Source organism: Monodelphis domestica, chromosome 1 (assembly GCF_027887165.1).
Source record: "Monodelphis domestica isolate mMonDom1 chromosome 1, mMonDom1.pri, whole genome shotgun sequence".
NCBI lineage: Eukaryota > Metazoa > Chordata > Mammalia > Didelphimorphia > Didelphidae > Monodelphis > Monodelphis domestica.
Genome location: NC_077227.1, coordinates 198,737,156 through 198,750,111, shown reverse-complemented (window position 1 = coordinate 198,750,111; position 12,956 = coordinate 198,737,156). Strand labels below are relative to the sequence as shown.

The 12,956-nt window shown below is 33.3% G+C and overlaps 1 protein-coding gene across 2 annotated transcripts in view; it reads right to left on the bottom strand.

Annotated features, from left to right (window-relative positions):
• Window positions 1-2,986: 2,986 nt before the first annotated feature.
• SPRED1 (sprouty related EVH1 domain containing 1) overlaps window positions 2,987-12,956 on the bottom strand; it is a 146,559-nt gene continuing 136,589 nt past the window's right edge. For both annotated transcript variants that reach the window (XM_007480021.3, XM_056810244.1), the window contains exons 6-7: window positions 10,493-10,600; window positions 2,987-9,181 (exon numbers count right to left, since the gene is read on the bottom strand). In XM_007480021.3, the coding sequence (XP_007480083.1) occupies window positions 8,531-9,181; window positions 10,493-10,600 (759 nt within the window). In that variant the 3' untranslated portion in view covers window positions 2,987-8,530. The remainder of the gene's footprint in view (window positions 9,182-10,492; window positions 10,601-12,956) is intronic.

Genomic DNA, 12,956 nt, shown 5'->3' with positions numbered 1-12,956 from the left:
TAATTGATTCTTTTCAAAATTTTCTTTCAACAGTCTTGCTTCCTTGGCATTCTTGTTGAGTTTTTGTTTTTGGCTCTGTTCTGTTCTGTTTTTATTTGTTTGTTTTGCTAGCATCATTCCCTTTTGCTAATCAAGAAAGAACTATATTAATTGGCTGACATCCTAATATAGGTCCCTTCCTTGAATTTTTCTTTAAAGTGACCAAAAGACTGCTTAAATGTGAATTTTTAAAGACATTGTAAAATCACAGCTATCATTTACAAATTTGGGAAGGCAGGGAAGGTACTATAAGGGATTTGGGTGGATTTATTATTGTTTTTTGGATTCGAATATTAAGGAGTTTTTGTTTCATGATATATGTAATAAGATTAAACAGTTATATGGATTTGGATTTTCAACCTGGAATGTTAATACTTGGGATGGTTGAGGTGGAACAGGGCTCCATCTGTTCTGTTGATTATTAAAGAAGCTAGAACATTCTACCCCAAATTACTGATTGGGAAATTGCTTTTAAATCAGAATAGTGCTGTTTTAAAAATATAACATAAGCCTCTTGATTTCCCCTATATAATTTCCAGTGCTGCTGGATCTCTAGTAGAAAACTTGAAGAGAAGGGAATATTAATCTCACCCTTTTATAACATTTGGGAGAAGTGGTCCTTAAACTAACTGGAACTCTGGTCCAAGAGCAGGCTTTTTGGAGTAACTGACAGCACATGGCTGGCTCATCATTATGGAAAAGAGTACACTGTACACAGCAGATGACTCATCTGGGAGTGCTGTTCGATACTGCCTTAGGCAGAGTATTTCTAGTCTTGGCAAAAGAAAACAAGCCATTAACAGCAAGACTCTTGGACTCTAATTTGTTCCAGTGTCTTTAAGAGATTACCAAGAACAGTTGAGCCCAATGGATTTTGTCACATACTAGAGTACATTTGTTTCTTCCACTTGGAGTTGGCTGTAGATGATGTGCAGAAGTCAGTTTATCACCTGAACCCTTAAAAATTGCTAGTTATTTTTCCAAATTGAACTCCAAAGAATGTGACTTAGTAGTTTGAAAGTGAGACAAAGTATAGTGGGAGTGGGGAAGAAAATCTACTCTTTATATTGACATTCTCCAAGTCCAGGAAACAAAATTTAAACATCAAGGAACTTCACTTTGGCATGGCACAAAGCTAAACAAGGTTCATTATACAGTTCAGTTCTTTGTGCAAGATAAAATTAATATAATATATTGAAGTCTATCTCCTGAGCTCCTTTGTGCTATTTGCTGCCTCCCCTCAAATAGAATTTTACAAACTGAGCAGGATAAGGAATTTTTGTTGATATAAAAAAACCTGAAGAGATTCCAATCCGTTCCAAGGAACAAGAAGCCCTACCAATTAACCCAAATTCTAGTAAAACGTGGAGAAACAACTTGAAGGCAGGGGTTCCTAATTTTCTTTTCAAGATCATGGTCTCCTTTGGTAGTCTGAAAAATCTATGGATCCCTTCTCATAATGTTCTTAAATGCATTGCATCAATGCCACAAAGGAAACCAATTACATAGAAATAGTTATCTAAATATTTTTTAAATGTTTGTGGACTCCAGATTAAGAACTCCTACATTAGAGACAGTGAAACATAAGCCACATAAGGGCAAAATGTGAAGTACCAATTCCAAAGCTGAGCAAGGAAAATGAAGTAAATATAGATTGTTGGGATTTTAAATTTATTCCTAGGGTAGTTTAATAATATCCCATTATAACAATGCAGTTACAAAAACCAGGTCCAAGGTGACAGAGTTGGAATAGTGTCATAGGTTTAAAACAGGAGAGGAACTATTTAAGCAACCTTCTAGTTCAACTCCTTCAATGAACAGAAAACTAAAATTTCAGGTTTTAATTTGAATACATTTATACAAGTAATAAGTAATCAGAGCTAAGATCTAATTCTAGGTCTTCAGATTCCAAATTCAATGGTCTTTTTACTACCGCAGGATAATTTTGACTTTCATAATAAAAAGCCCTTTTTTAAACTACATTCTCTTTAACAGTTGTACTTTTAAGGAAACATATTTGGTCATGTGTTGTTTACATCTGTATGTTTATAGATGTAAACAGAGAGGAGTGTGAAGCTGGGCTTTCTACTTTTAAAAAAGTATCAATATTATCTTTCATTTGAATTTTTTAAAAAATATAACATTTAAACCATTTTAAAAATTTTATTAGTATTAGATCATTATAATTATCCAAAGTACACCTTTATCTTTTTCCCTTCCAGAGAGATATTCAATATGACAAATAGTACTTAAGAGGGGAAAAAACCCCAGCACAACTAATTAATACATCGAGAGTCCAAAGGCATGTGCAATGTGTGACACATGTTAACCATCAATTGCACAATACATGAAACATTAGACTAGAAATGGAAAGGCCTTGGTTCTAGTCCTGGATTTATCTTTATGTTTCTGTATAATCTTGGATTAGTTAGTAATTTAATCTCTCTGGACATCAATTTCCTTATCTGTAAAATATAGGAGAATAAGCTATCTGTAAAAGAGAGGAAGACTAGAATATGAATCTCTAACAACTCTGCTAATGCTAAATCATAAATCTTTGATCAAGTAGTGATTACTCATGAATTTAAACCTCAACCATTTTTGCATGAAAATCTACCTAAAGTTCTTAGGTGTTAGTTATGTCATGGCAAAGAGCATACCCCAAGGTCCTTAGCAAGGAAGAGTTAGCTGTTTTCCAGCAGCATATGGGTTTTTAACAAATTTTATTACAACAAAGCATATAAATATGACTCTTCCTCTACAGTAAAGTTTAGCTTAAAAGTTAACTGTTGGGTCTTTTTTTGAAAAGTAGAAATGTAGTTTCAGGGTCAAACTGTCTGACTTTGGGGAGCTTTCATTGAGCCTAGAAATTTCTAGGATAGAATCTAAAGGAAGTTTTATAAAATTGATTGGTAGGCCAGTCAACAAACAGTTTTACAAGAATTACTTTTAATTTAAGCATTATCTTTATTTGCAACACATTTTCATTGTCAAGTTGTAGCAGACCTGTTTTCGAACTTCTTTGGTGAACATTAAAGTTTCCTTATATAAAGGTCTTATGTTTATGAAAACTTAGGAATAAAAAAAATTGCTTTATAACAAGATTCAATAATACAAGGCAAACCTATTAAGTCAACTTTGAACTATCTATACTAAAAGGCCAACAATGGCATGCATAAATCAAAAGTTCATCCTAGGAAAACATTATAGGATTTTCATTATAGATTTACTTTCCTAATTAAGAAGTAACAAGGAGGGAGAGCTAGCCTTGAATTCAGGAAGATTAAAGTTATTTAACCTCTCAATTTCCTAGGTAGTTTTTTATGACTGTAAGTTGGAAGGAGTTTCCTGACAGGTTTAGAGGAACAACAAACAAAAAACTCTTCCCTGTTACACTTCATTTAGGCAAACAATAAAACTAAGTTGTATTTCTTGAATAAATGCCATCTCACAAAGGAAGGAGTTGATGGAGAAATATATAGAACATAGAATAATGGGCCAATCTGGGTAATTTTGCTACAAATGATCCCAAGCCTATACTACAGAACAAACAGGAATTGATTCCTATGTCAGTGAATGAAAATGCAGCATTCATTATGGTTTTAAAATGTTCTAATATAATCAAGAAGGAACTAGTAATTTGAGGTAAGGTTTAAATGAACTTAGGGTTTGAAAAACAAATGAATCCTAAAAACACTGATTTTTTTAAGCTCCTATTGTTGCTACTCTTCTTTTTTTAGCTAACATCTCATGCATCAGTGCAAACAGGCCCAGGACATTAAAAAAAAAAAAAACTTTTTTAATTTTATGAGAGGTTTAATCAGGTAATTACAGGGTGGGGAGCATTAAAAACAAACTGTTTTATGATATTATCTGATATGTCCAATTACACGAATATGGTGTAACAAAAGTTACAAACTTATATATGTATATTTACATTATATACTGAAAAGTACCAAGCTATATGTTTGTATACAGAAAAGGAAATACATCTATGACATCAGTTAAACTAAATCATACATTGCTCATTATAAAGAAAGCAGTTGAAGATAAATGGGAATAATATACATGTGAGGCACTTTTTGAGGTCAGGGTAGAAAGCAAATGGCACTATTTGCAAAAAGGAGAGGCAGTGTGTTCACAACATCTATGTACCATTTATAGTGCAGCTCCAAATACAAAGGATTTTCCATAAGATAATGCGTTATAATTTTCAAAACTATCCACAAAGTTTTTAGTTTTAAGCTTTCAGGAACAAAGTCTAACATTTAGCAGTGCACCAAAGCATACAGAAGTTTATATAACCACGTGGCTGCTAGGCAAACAGTAGCTTAAGGCCTATTAACATCTTTGCTTTCTATCAATCACTGTGGTCTATTTTTATTTCATGTATGAAATTGCTTGAAAAGCACATCACAACAGCATTGTCTTAAAACTCAAGGACAGATGGGATCACAGGGGGAAAAGGAGGGAGAAAGGCGAAAACAAAACAAACAAGAGTATTTTGTGCTAGTTTCCATGACTTTCGTGGAAAAGGAATTGAAGGATGTTAAAAAAAATAACAAGGGGGCACTAGTGTCTTCAGATATTTCAAGGGACTGAAGGTTTTTTTTTAATCTTTTAATGTAGGAAAAAATGTTATGATTGTTGTTAATGGACCTCTTGCTAGGATTTAAATACAATACTATATTTAGTAAAGTACAGAATGCAGTCATAAAGTTTTTCCAAATATTAACAGGTGAAGCACATCTTTCATAACATGTATGATGATGCTATGCTTCAATTGTCCTTTATTTGTATTCTGGATCCTACCTGGATTTCTTAAAAAAACTTATTGCATTGTTCAATTAAACAACAACAACAAAAAAAAACCCCTACTAATGACAGATGATATTTTCAGCATGATGAGAAAGTGCGTTTTGTTTTAGTGTTACTTCAAGAGCTCTGGGCATAGCTGCATAACCAATGAAACGAAGTAATTTCAATCTTTTGTCCTTTAAATAATACATTAAAATCCCCATTTTCCTTACACACACACACACACACTCACTCTCTTCAACTCATTTGCTAAAATATAATCATTGGCAAAGCTCTCAAAATTCTTCCTTTAGTACAAAGGCAGAATTATACAAATTCTTCGTGGTTAAGGTTTTTGCCAAGAAATAAATTATCAGAGTAGAACTGGTTTCATATATGTCCATAAGAATTCAGTGTTTACTATAGTTGCCAGTTTCAAATAATCCATTAACTTTTAAATGGAACTTTTATGGTTCATATATCCTATAAATGACCAAAAAAGGGAAATGACATAAAGTTTTCCAGGATTCAACAAAATACAATAGAAAGGGGAAAATGACTTTTAGGCTTTTCCAAATTCTTATTCCTGGTGTCCTGAGGCCACAGTGCCTTTCCTTAATGGCCCATATCCTGCAAAGACTGGGATGTTATTAGAGTCCCTTATTCCCAAAGGTTTTGCTGGATAGAGGTTATTCCAGCAGGTGGTGCTGCCGTGCTATAGCTGACCAGTCTTCAGAGACCGAAGACTGCTACCCTTCATGGTTAGCTAAGGGAAATATTACTCAACAATGATAACAGGTAAGCTCATGGGATTATTTTTTTCCATGTTATTTGGCTGGTCCTATTTTCTACTTTCAATGGATAATAATGCCTGAATAATTTTGTTCAGATTGCTTTCTACCTTCAATATTACAAACAAAAAACCTGAGGAACTTTTCAGAGGAAGGTCCAGTTGTTAGAAACATTAAGGGGCAGTATAAACAAATGTTGCTTAATTTACTTAGATGTTTGATTTCTCCAAGTATGAACTGATGAAGGTATACATTTGTTTCCATGTTACCATTCTAACTCAGTTAGCTTAATCTGTCCTTCCATTAGGATCCAGATATATTATATCATTAGTTTATGGCATATATTGATTTTCCTAGGTTTATTATGTTATTGACATAAAACTGGGTATATTAACTTATAAAAACCCAGGATGAAATAACAACCTGTAATATCCATATTCATAATTTTAATGAAGCAAATTGTTTTAGATTATAAAGGAAAGAAAGGGGAGAGGGTGGCAAAATTGTAGCAGCAAAGTGGTTAAACAAATTGAAAATATTAATGCACAAATCCATTAAAAATATTAAAGCATATCTGTTGCATATAAAATACAGTACAGGAACAGGAGTTGCACTATGGTGATTAGTGCTAAACAGAGGAAATTTTTTAAGTTTGTTTCTTCCCAAAAGTATATACACAATACAATTCCACAGCATTTTCCTATATAGCCAGCAAGTTCTTTTCTTCAGTTGTTCACACCTTGCTCAAATCTGAATTATAAACTAAGCACTTACAAATATCAAATTACTTTCACAAAAAAAAAAACCCAAACAAACAAGCACTCTCATTTTACCATTGAAGAGTAGTTTTGAAAGTTAACAGTCTATTCTGGGAAATCAAGTTTAGCTGAAAATGTGATGAGTGAAAATTATCCACAGTAGCAGCTTTCAAATATATAAACTGTAAAAATGAGACTTAAGACTGCTGCTACAGTGTTAATGGACTTAGCTCATCTGAATGATTTTTTAGTATAAAACTAGAAAGAAGCTCTTTTTCATAACTTCTATAGTTATCAATATATTTGTCTTCTTTTCAATGTGAAATAATACTTCAAGATGATGATCTATGTACACAATGTTGTCAGTTCAAGCTGTCATATAAATATAAATGCTTTCTTTAAAAAAAGTATCTTACAGACAGATAGTGTTATATACATTGTTCAGTTTGATCTTAGGGCAAGAAAAGGAAGGTAACAAGCTTTAATATGATATGTAAAAAGAAATACATGACATTAAAAACCTGCATAGAAAAGGAGCTTCAAAAGGTAGTGTGATTTTTACTTTCACTGTCTATAGTAACTCTTTAGGACATAGAAAAGGGCCCTCGTTTCAACTCAGAACCTCTCCCTTCCTCCTAAATCCCTCCCAAGAATCTTCCCCAAAGCACCCCTCAACTTGGTTAGAGTTTTAATGTAACATTTTAAAAAAATTATTAAAATATTACTAAAATTACTAAAAATTGATTACTAAATTACTAAAATACTTTAAAAAAAAGGATCCCTGGAATATTATACAATCTGTTAAAACATTATCCAATTGTTATTATCCAGTAAGTAAGCAGATTTAATAAAACTTGTAAGACACTTCATATACTGGATGTATTAAAAGTGTTTTTTTCCTGGCCTTTTTAACCATGCCACATTTTAATGTAAAATATGTGTTTTTGATAGTTCAAATAAAAATAAGATTTTCTGCAACAGAAAAAAGTGATGTTACCATGGGGGGAGAGGGGTGGGGTAAGGGTGGATAGGATAAAATAATAAGTACTAGGATAAAGCCCAAAGATTAATAAAACAGCTGAACATGATCCTAGTTTGGCAGAATGATAGATGTAGACCTCAAAAGAACATTTTATTATTTGGTTATATCATTTAACTTGCTAAACATTTGCAAATGCAATTAAAATATTTTAGAGGAGGAAACCCCAAAAGAAAACAACTTGCTGGTTGAAAACACAAAACCCCACTTTTTTTCTGAAAATGTTTAATCAGTCTTTTATATATATATATATAAAAATAAGTGTTATATTCCCATCAGAACATCAGACAATTACATCTGTGCTTAAAAAAAAAAATTGGTCACTCAAGACTATTAGAATATCTTAAAGGTTTTAGATCACCAGAATGTACAGATATAACTCAATACAAACTGCTGTTGGAGGGAAATGAAGATGAAAATATCCATTCATTCACGTGGAATAAAAATGCAACTATAACTAGATGATTTAAATATTCAAAACATGGAATGTGACAGTAGATACAAGTGTATCTACTATGGAAATTGGAAGGGGAAGAAAAGTTTATTATGTAATAATTCGTACCTTATACTTAGTTAAATATAAACATTTGTTATTTATACAGAAAACTGCTTCCAAAAAACAACTAATAAATGATTTAGTTGTACTTCAGTTTCGTTTCTGATATATGCCAAGTGTTAACTTTTCTTAGTTTGAAGTCAACTGTCACTAGTGCACTTTTTGCTTAATTATGTGTCAGATGCATTCAGTTCTTTTTGAAGATCCCTCCCCATCACCTAAGCCATAAATGTACAAAATGCCAAATTAATCCCTTTTTAGTTGATTCCGAGTTTGTACCCTTATATAGCCAATAGCCAGAAATGACTTCCTTCCTCAAATAATCCTTTACAATTTTCAACAAAATGTGCCATGCATGTGAGGGAAACAGTTCAGCATGGCTTCTAGCATCTGTGAAATGGCAAGAACTGACGAGTTCTGCGGCTTCTTCCATGGTTGGCCCCTTGTGACGCCAGGCCAGATGCCACGCCACTTGCCAAAAGCCTCCACAAATCCAAGTTAGCTAATTCCTGGAAACAAAGATTTCAGACTCATTTTGGCAGCAGTTGTTTCATCCGGCAGCTTTGTGTTTTCCTCCACAGCACCCACAAGCCTCGCCACAGCGATGGCACAATCGCAAGGGAACATAGCAGCACATGCACGGCGCAATGAAAGACAGCGCCACCAGAGCCAACCATCGCAAGCAAAATTTGTCATCGCTGGTGTCACATGAACATGGGTCAGAAAAGTCTCCCTCTGAGTCTGACATACAGTGATACAACATGCTTTCTGCACAGAGCATGCAGCTAACTTGGTATATGCATCTCTTAATAGGGTCTGGAGCATCCTGACACTGTCCTCTGCCATTTTCTTCATGGTTAAATCTTTCCTGGCAGTATATGCAGCGAGAACGCTCACCATCCTCTTTTCTTCTTTTTGACTTCTTAAATTTTAATGAGGAAGGCTGTGTCTTAAATACCACAGAGTCTTTGAGTGCACTTAACTTAGTCCCATCTCCACAAGAGTACAGATAGTCAGGCTTTTTATTCTCCGGTTTTGAAAACTCAATATTAGAGTCAGTTTCATCTCTCTCCAAGTCATTTTTCCACATGTCAGGGTGCCTGTAGTCTGCATAACGACGTATTAAAATATCACGAGGATTTATTCTGACAATTTCATCTTCATCTTGAAAACTGACATGCCTGATTGATTTCAAAGGTACCTAAAAGGAGATAGAAAAATTATAAAAGTCAAAAGGATTTAGAAATTTTTATTTTAAAAAATACAATCAGTAAATATGTCAATATACCTATTCTCTCTAACAAGAGATATAATTTTAGAAAAAGGAATCTTTTACCCTTTTCAACATCTTACACAATGAAATATTCAAATAACTTCTTAAAGAAGCTATTTTTGCTTTGTTACCAAATGTTTTTTTTTTTAAGTCAATTTCCTTAAGATATTATCATACTTTGTGAACAGGAGTTTATAGCCAACTATGACAAGGGGTACCTGGTGGGAGAAGACAGGAATTCATGTCTCTATTACCTAACAGTAATCTGTCTCCAGCAAGACTAACCACCAATAAAAAGATGATCAAAACCATCAAGTTATCTACCAACCTCCAGTTTTTAAATAAAGCAATAAATTTTCAATAAGGTTTATTTTTGGAAGAATTCATTAAAAAGAAAAATTCAAGTCATACTGGACTATCATGTGTTCCAAGACAGAATTAAAGACTTATGTTACAGTGAAGTCACTGCTTTTCCATAACTTGTGGGCATGAGTAGGTATATTCAGCAAGAGAATCATTATCAGCTGACTGATGTTACAGTCTTCTTAATTTAGAACAAAAGTGAACATATTTATTAGGGGCACTGTCCAGTTCTCATTTGGAAAAATAATGATATAACATACACATATATGTATATATATGATATAGAAAAAATAATTTAATCTGATGATTTCACAGACACACACACACGGGCTAAGTTAAGAATAACAAATTCTTGACTTGATAAAGAAGTAAATAACAAGCAGTCAATTTGTGGTCTGCGGTTGCAGCAACAAAGAAGAGCAGTTTCAATTTTGAATTTGTAACAAGGTTTTGGCAGTGTTCATTTCTCTTATTTTCACGTAATGCACTTGTACTTTTAGGGCTTAAGATATGAATGAAATTTCATTCCTTCAAAAATGTTACTTTGGATTTTTAGAAATTCAGAGAAAGGATCCACTCAACACTAAACTTAGAAGGATACACAAGAGTAAAAGCTTCAAATACTTCTAACAGACTTTTTAGAAAATCTGTCACTGGAAAATTTGAATGTAAACCTAATTCTAAAATCTGTTACTTAAGACCTAAGAGACTCAGGAAAGTAATCAATTATAGCAGCAATATGACTAGATGAAAGCTTTTCAAATATATTCCTGAAAGCAGTTTAATTGTGTTAAGATATCACCTCCAATTTTTATAGACATACTTCCAATATAAACGAGTCATTACATAGTATTTCAAAGTGAACAGGTGATTTACCCGATTTTGGGATTTCTGACTTCCACACTCCTTTGAAACCTGCCGATGTACATAATCCCCAGATCTGCCTTGAAGGGAAGTGTCCAAATCTGGCTGACTGAATGCTACCTGTAACATTAAATATTTATAATTAGTGATCAGAAAAATGCAATTCTGTTTTCTATTAAAACATAAAAGTTAATGTGTTAACGTTGCTGCTTTCAATTCTAATACCACACAAAACGTATCTGGTATATTTCAAAAATTTGCTTCTAATAAAAAGGTTATTTTGCCAGGCCCATATAGATATTATTAAGTTATAATTTAATTGAGAGTTTTCAATATCTGGAAACCATAAATGTTTTATTCAATGAATTCCAACCTTGTTGTGTTTGATGCTCTTCTCAATATTCCCCATACTAACACCTGATGTTATATAATGACATAAAGCACCTATGTATTCTGTAACTATGCTAAATTAATTTGTGTCTTATTAATCACAACTGCATATAGATATTCACACACTTGAAAAACATTAATAGTCAGTGCTTAGAGAGAAGATGGATTCATAGACACTTTGCAGTAATAAATCAATAACGGGAACCATGAATAGAATTTTCTGGCAGGAAGAGCTACACTGATTGGGGTACTTTTTCAAACAAAGTCATTTCACCCTGCTTCAAAATTTCAAATATCTGAGGTACTCCGCAATGTCACTTACAATGTCCTTCTTAGTGCTAATATCCTATGACTCTAGGAGTTTTAACTGTAACAAATGTATATTTTCAAGACATCCAGATACACCCCCTCCCACACCCCCTCCCCCGCCAAATCTACTACTGTTCAAATGATGTTAAAAAATGGGGTTAACTAGTAACTCCTCCTTTTGATTTTTTGTTTTACACCATACCATTACAATACCCCCCCCCTCGTTTTCCAGTTTAAGAAGATCCTTTTACATGTTTAGGCAAAAATAAAAATATGCAGAAGTCATGCAATTTTCCAACACCAAAAATGTTAACTGGGGAGCAGCTGGGTAGCTCAGTGAATTGAGAGCCAGGCCTAGAGATGGGAGGTCCTAGGTTCAAAATCTGGCCTCAGACAGTTCCCAGCTGTGTGACCCTGGGCAAGTCACTTAACTCCCATTGCCTAGCCCTTACTACTCTTCTGCCTTGGAACCAATACACAATACTGATTCCAAGACAGAAGATAAGGGTTAAAAAAAGTTAACCGTACTTCAATTATGAAATCTCTTCAAATGTGCTGAAAGCTACTCATTCACAATGTGAAACAAACTGTAAAGAAGTGCAACATTTAAGCCAAAGCATAAAAACTCATATGGTAATGGTTTGTAATATTTGAATAAAAATACTTGAACCATATTATTCTCAGAATGACCCTCTTAAAGCTAAAAATCATAGCCCTGAGTACAATTTCACTTACTAATCTGAAAACAACACTTTTTAAAGAGTAAGAACAACTACAAATATCAAAACATAACAATTCTCAGAAATCAGAGGCATAATTAGGGCATATTGTCTTCAGCAACATGTCAATATTATACAGAAAGAAGGAAAAAATAGCGTGGAAAGAGCCTTGAGATGTTCATTATGCAATTTTCACATGGTTCACAAAAGGTCAGAGCCAGAAGGAATCAAAGAGAGTATAGTCCAAGTCCCCTATTTTTTTTTTTAACATGAAGAAATCAACATATAAGTGGATCAAAGTTTTGTCACTCAAAACTAGGGTTTGAATCTGATTCCAAATTTGAAGCTTTTCTAATTCTACTCTGATTGCTCCACTTTAACATGACTCAGTTGCATGAATGCCAAAGACAACTTTTTTTCCATCAAGGGTCCAGTAAAGTAGAGGAATAATAATGGGCATTTATATAAAATTTTTAAAAATGAAAAGTACTTTGTATCCATTATCCCATCTGAATGTTTTGCCCACATCATAATTCTGTCTTTCTAATCAAATCCTTCAATGACAGAATTGCAATCAAAATAAAAGAAAACACCCTAGAAAAATAAGAAACTGCATAATAACAGAGATGCTGAAAGTAAAAAGTTTAAAAAAGGCCAAGAAGAGATAAAAAAAATGTGGGCTACGTAATATCATAAGCTCTTAGAGTGCAAATCCCTTGGAGGTTATGTGGTTCAGACTCAATTTGAAACCCTCAAGTGAGGAGATGCTCCCCATCATCAAGGCAACCTATTTCATCAAATATGGATAACCCTAACTTTTAGCAAGTCTTTTCTTTAAATTGAGCTAAAATTTATCTCTGCAACTTCTACTCATTATTCTTAGTTTCTGCCTTCTGGGTCAAGTGGAACAATTTTAATTAATTTTCTATATACTTTTTTACACTTTCATCCAAATTCTTGAAAAGAACTATATATAACTCAAAGCCTTTAGTCACCTCACTATGCTGGTCATGTTCATGTGCCCTGAAAACTGACTACAATACTCCTGGTATGGTATT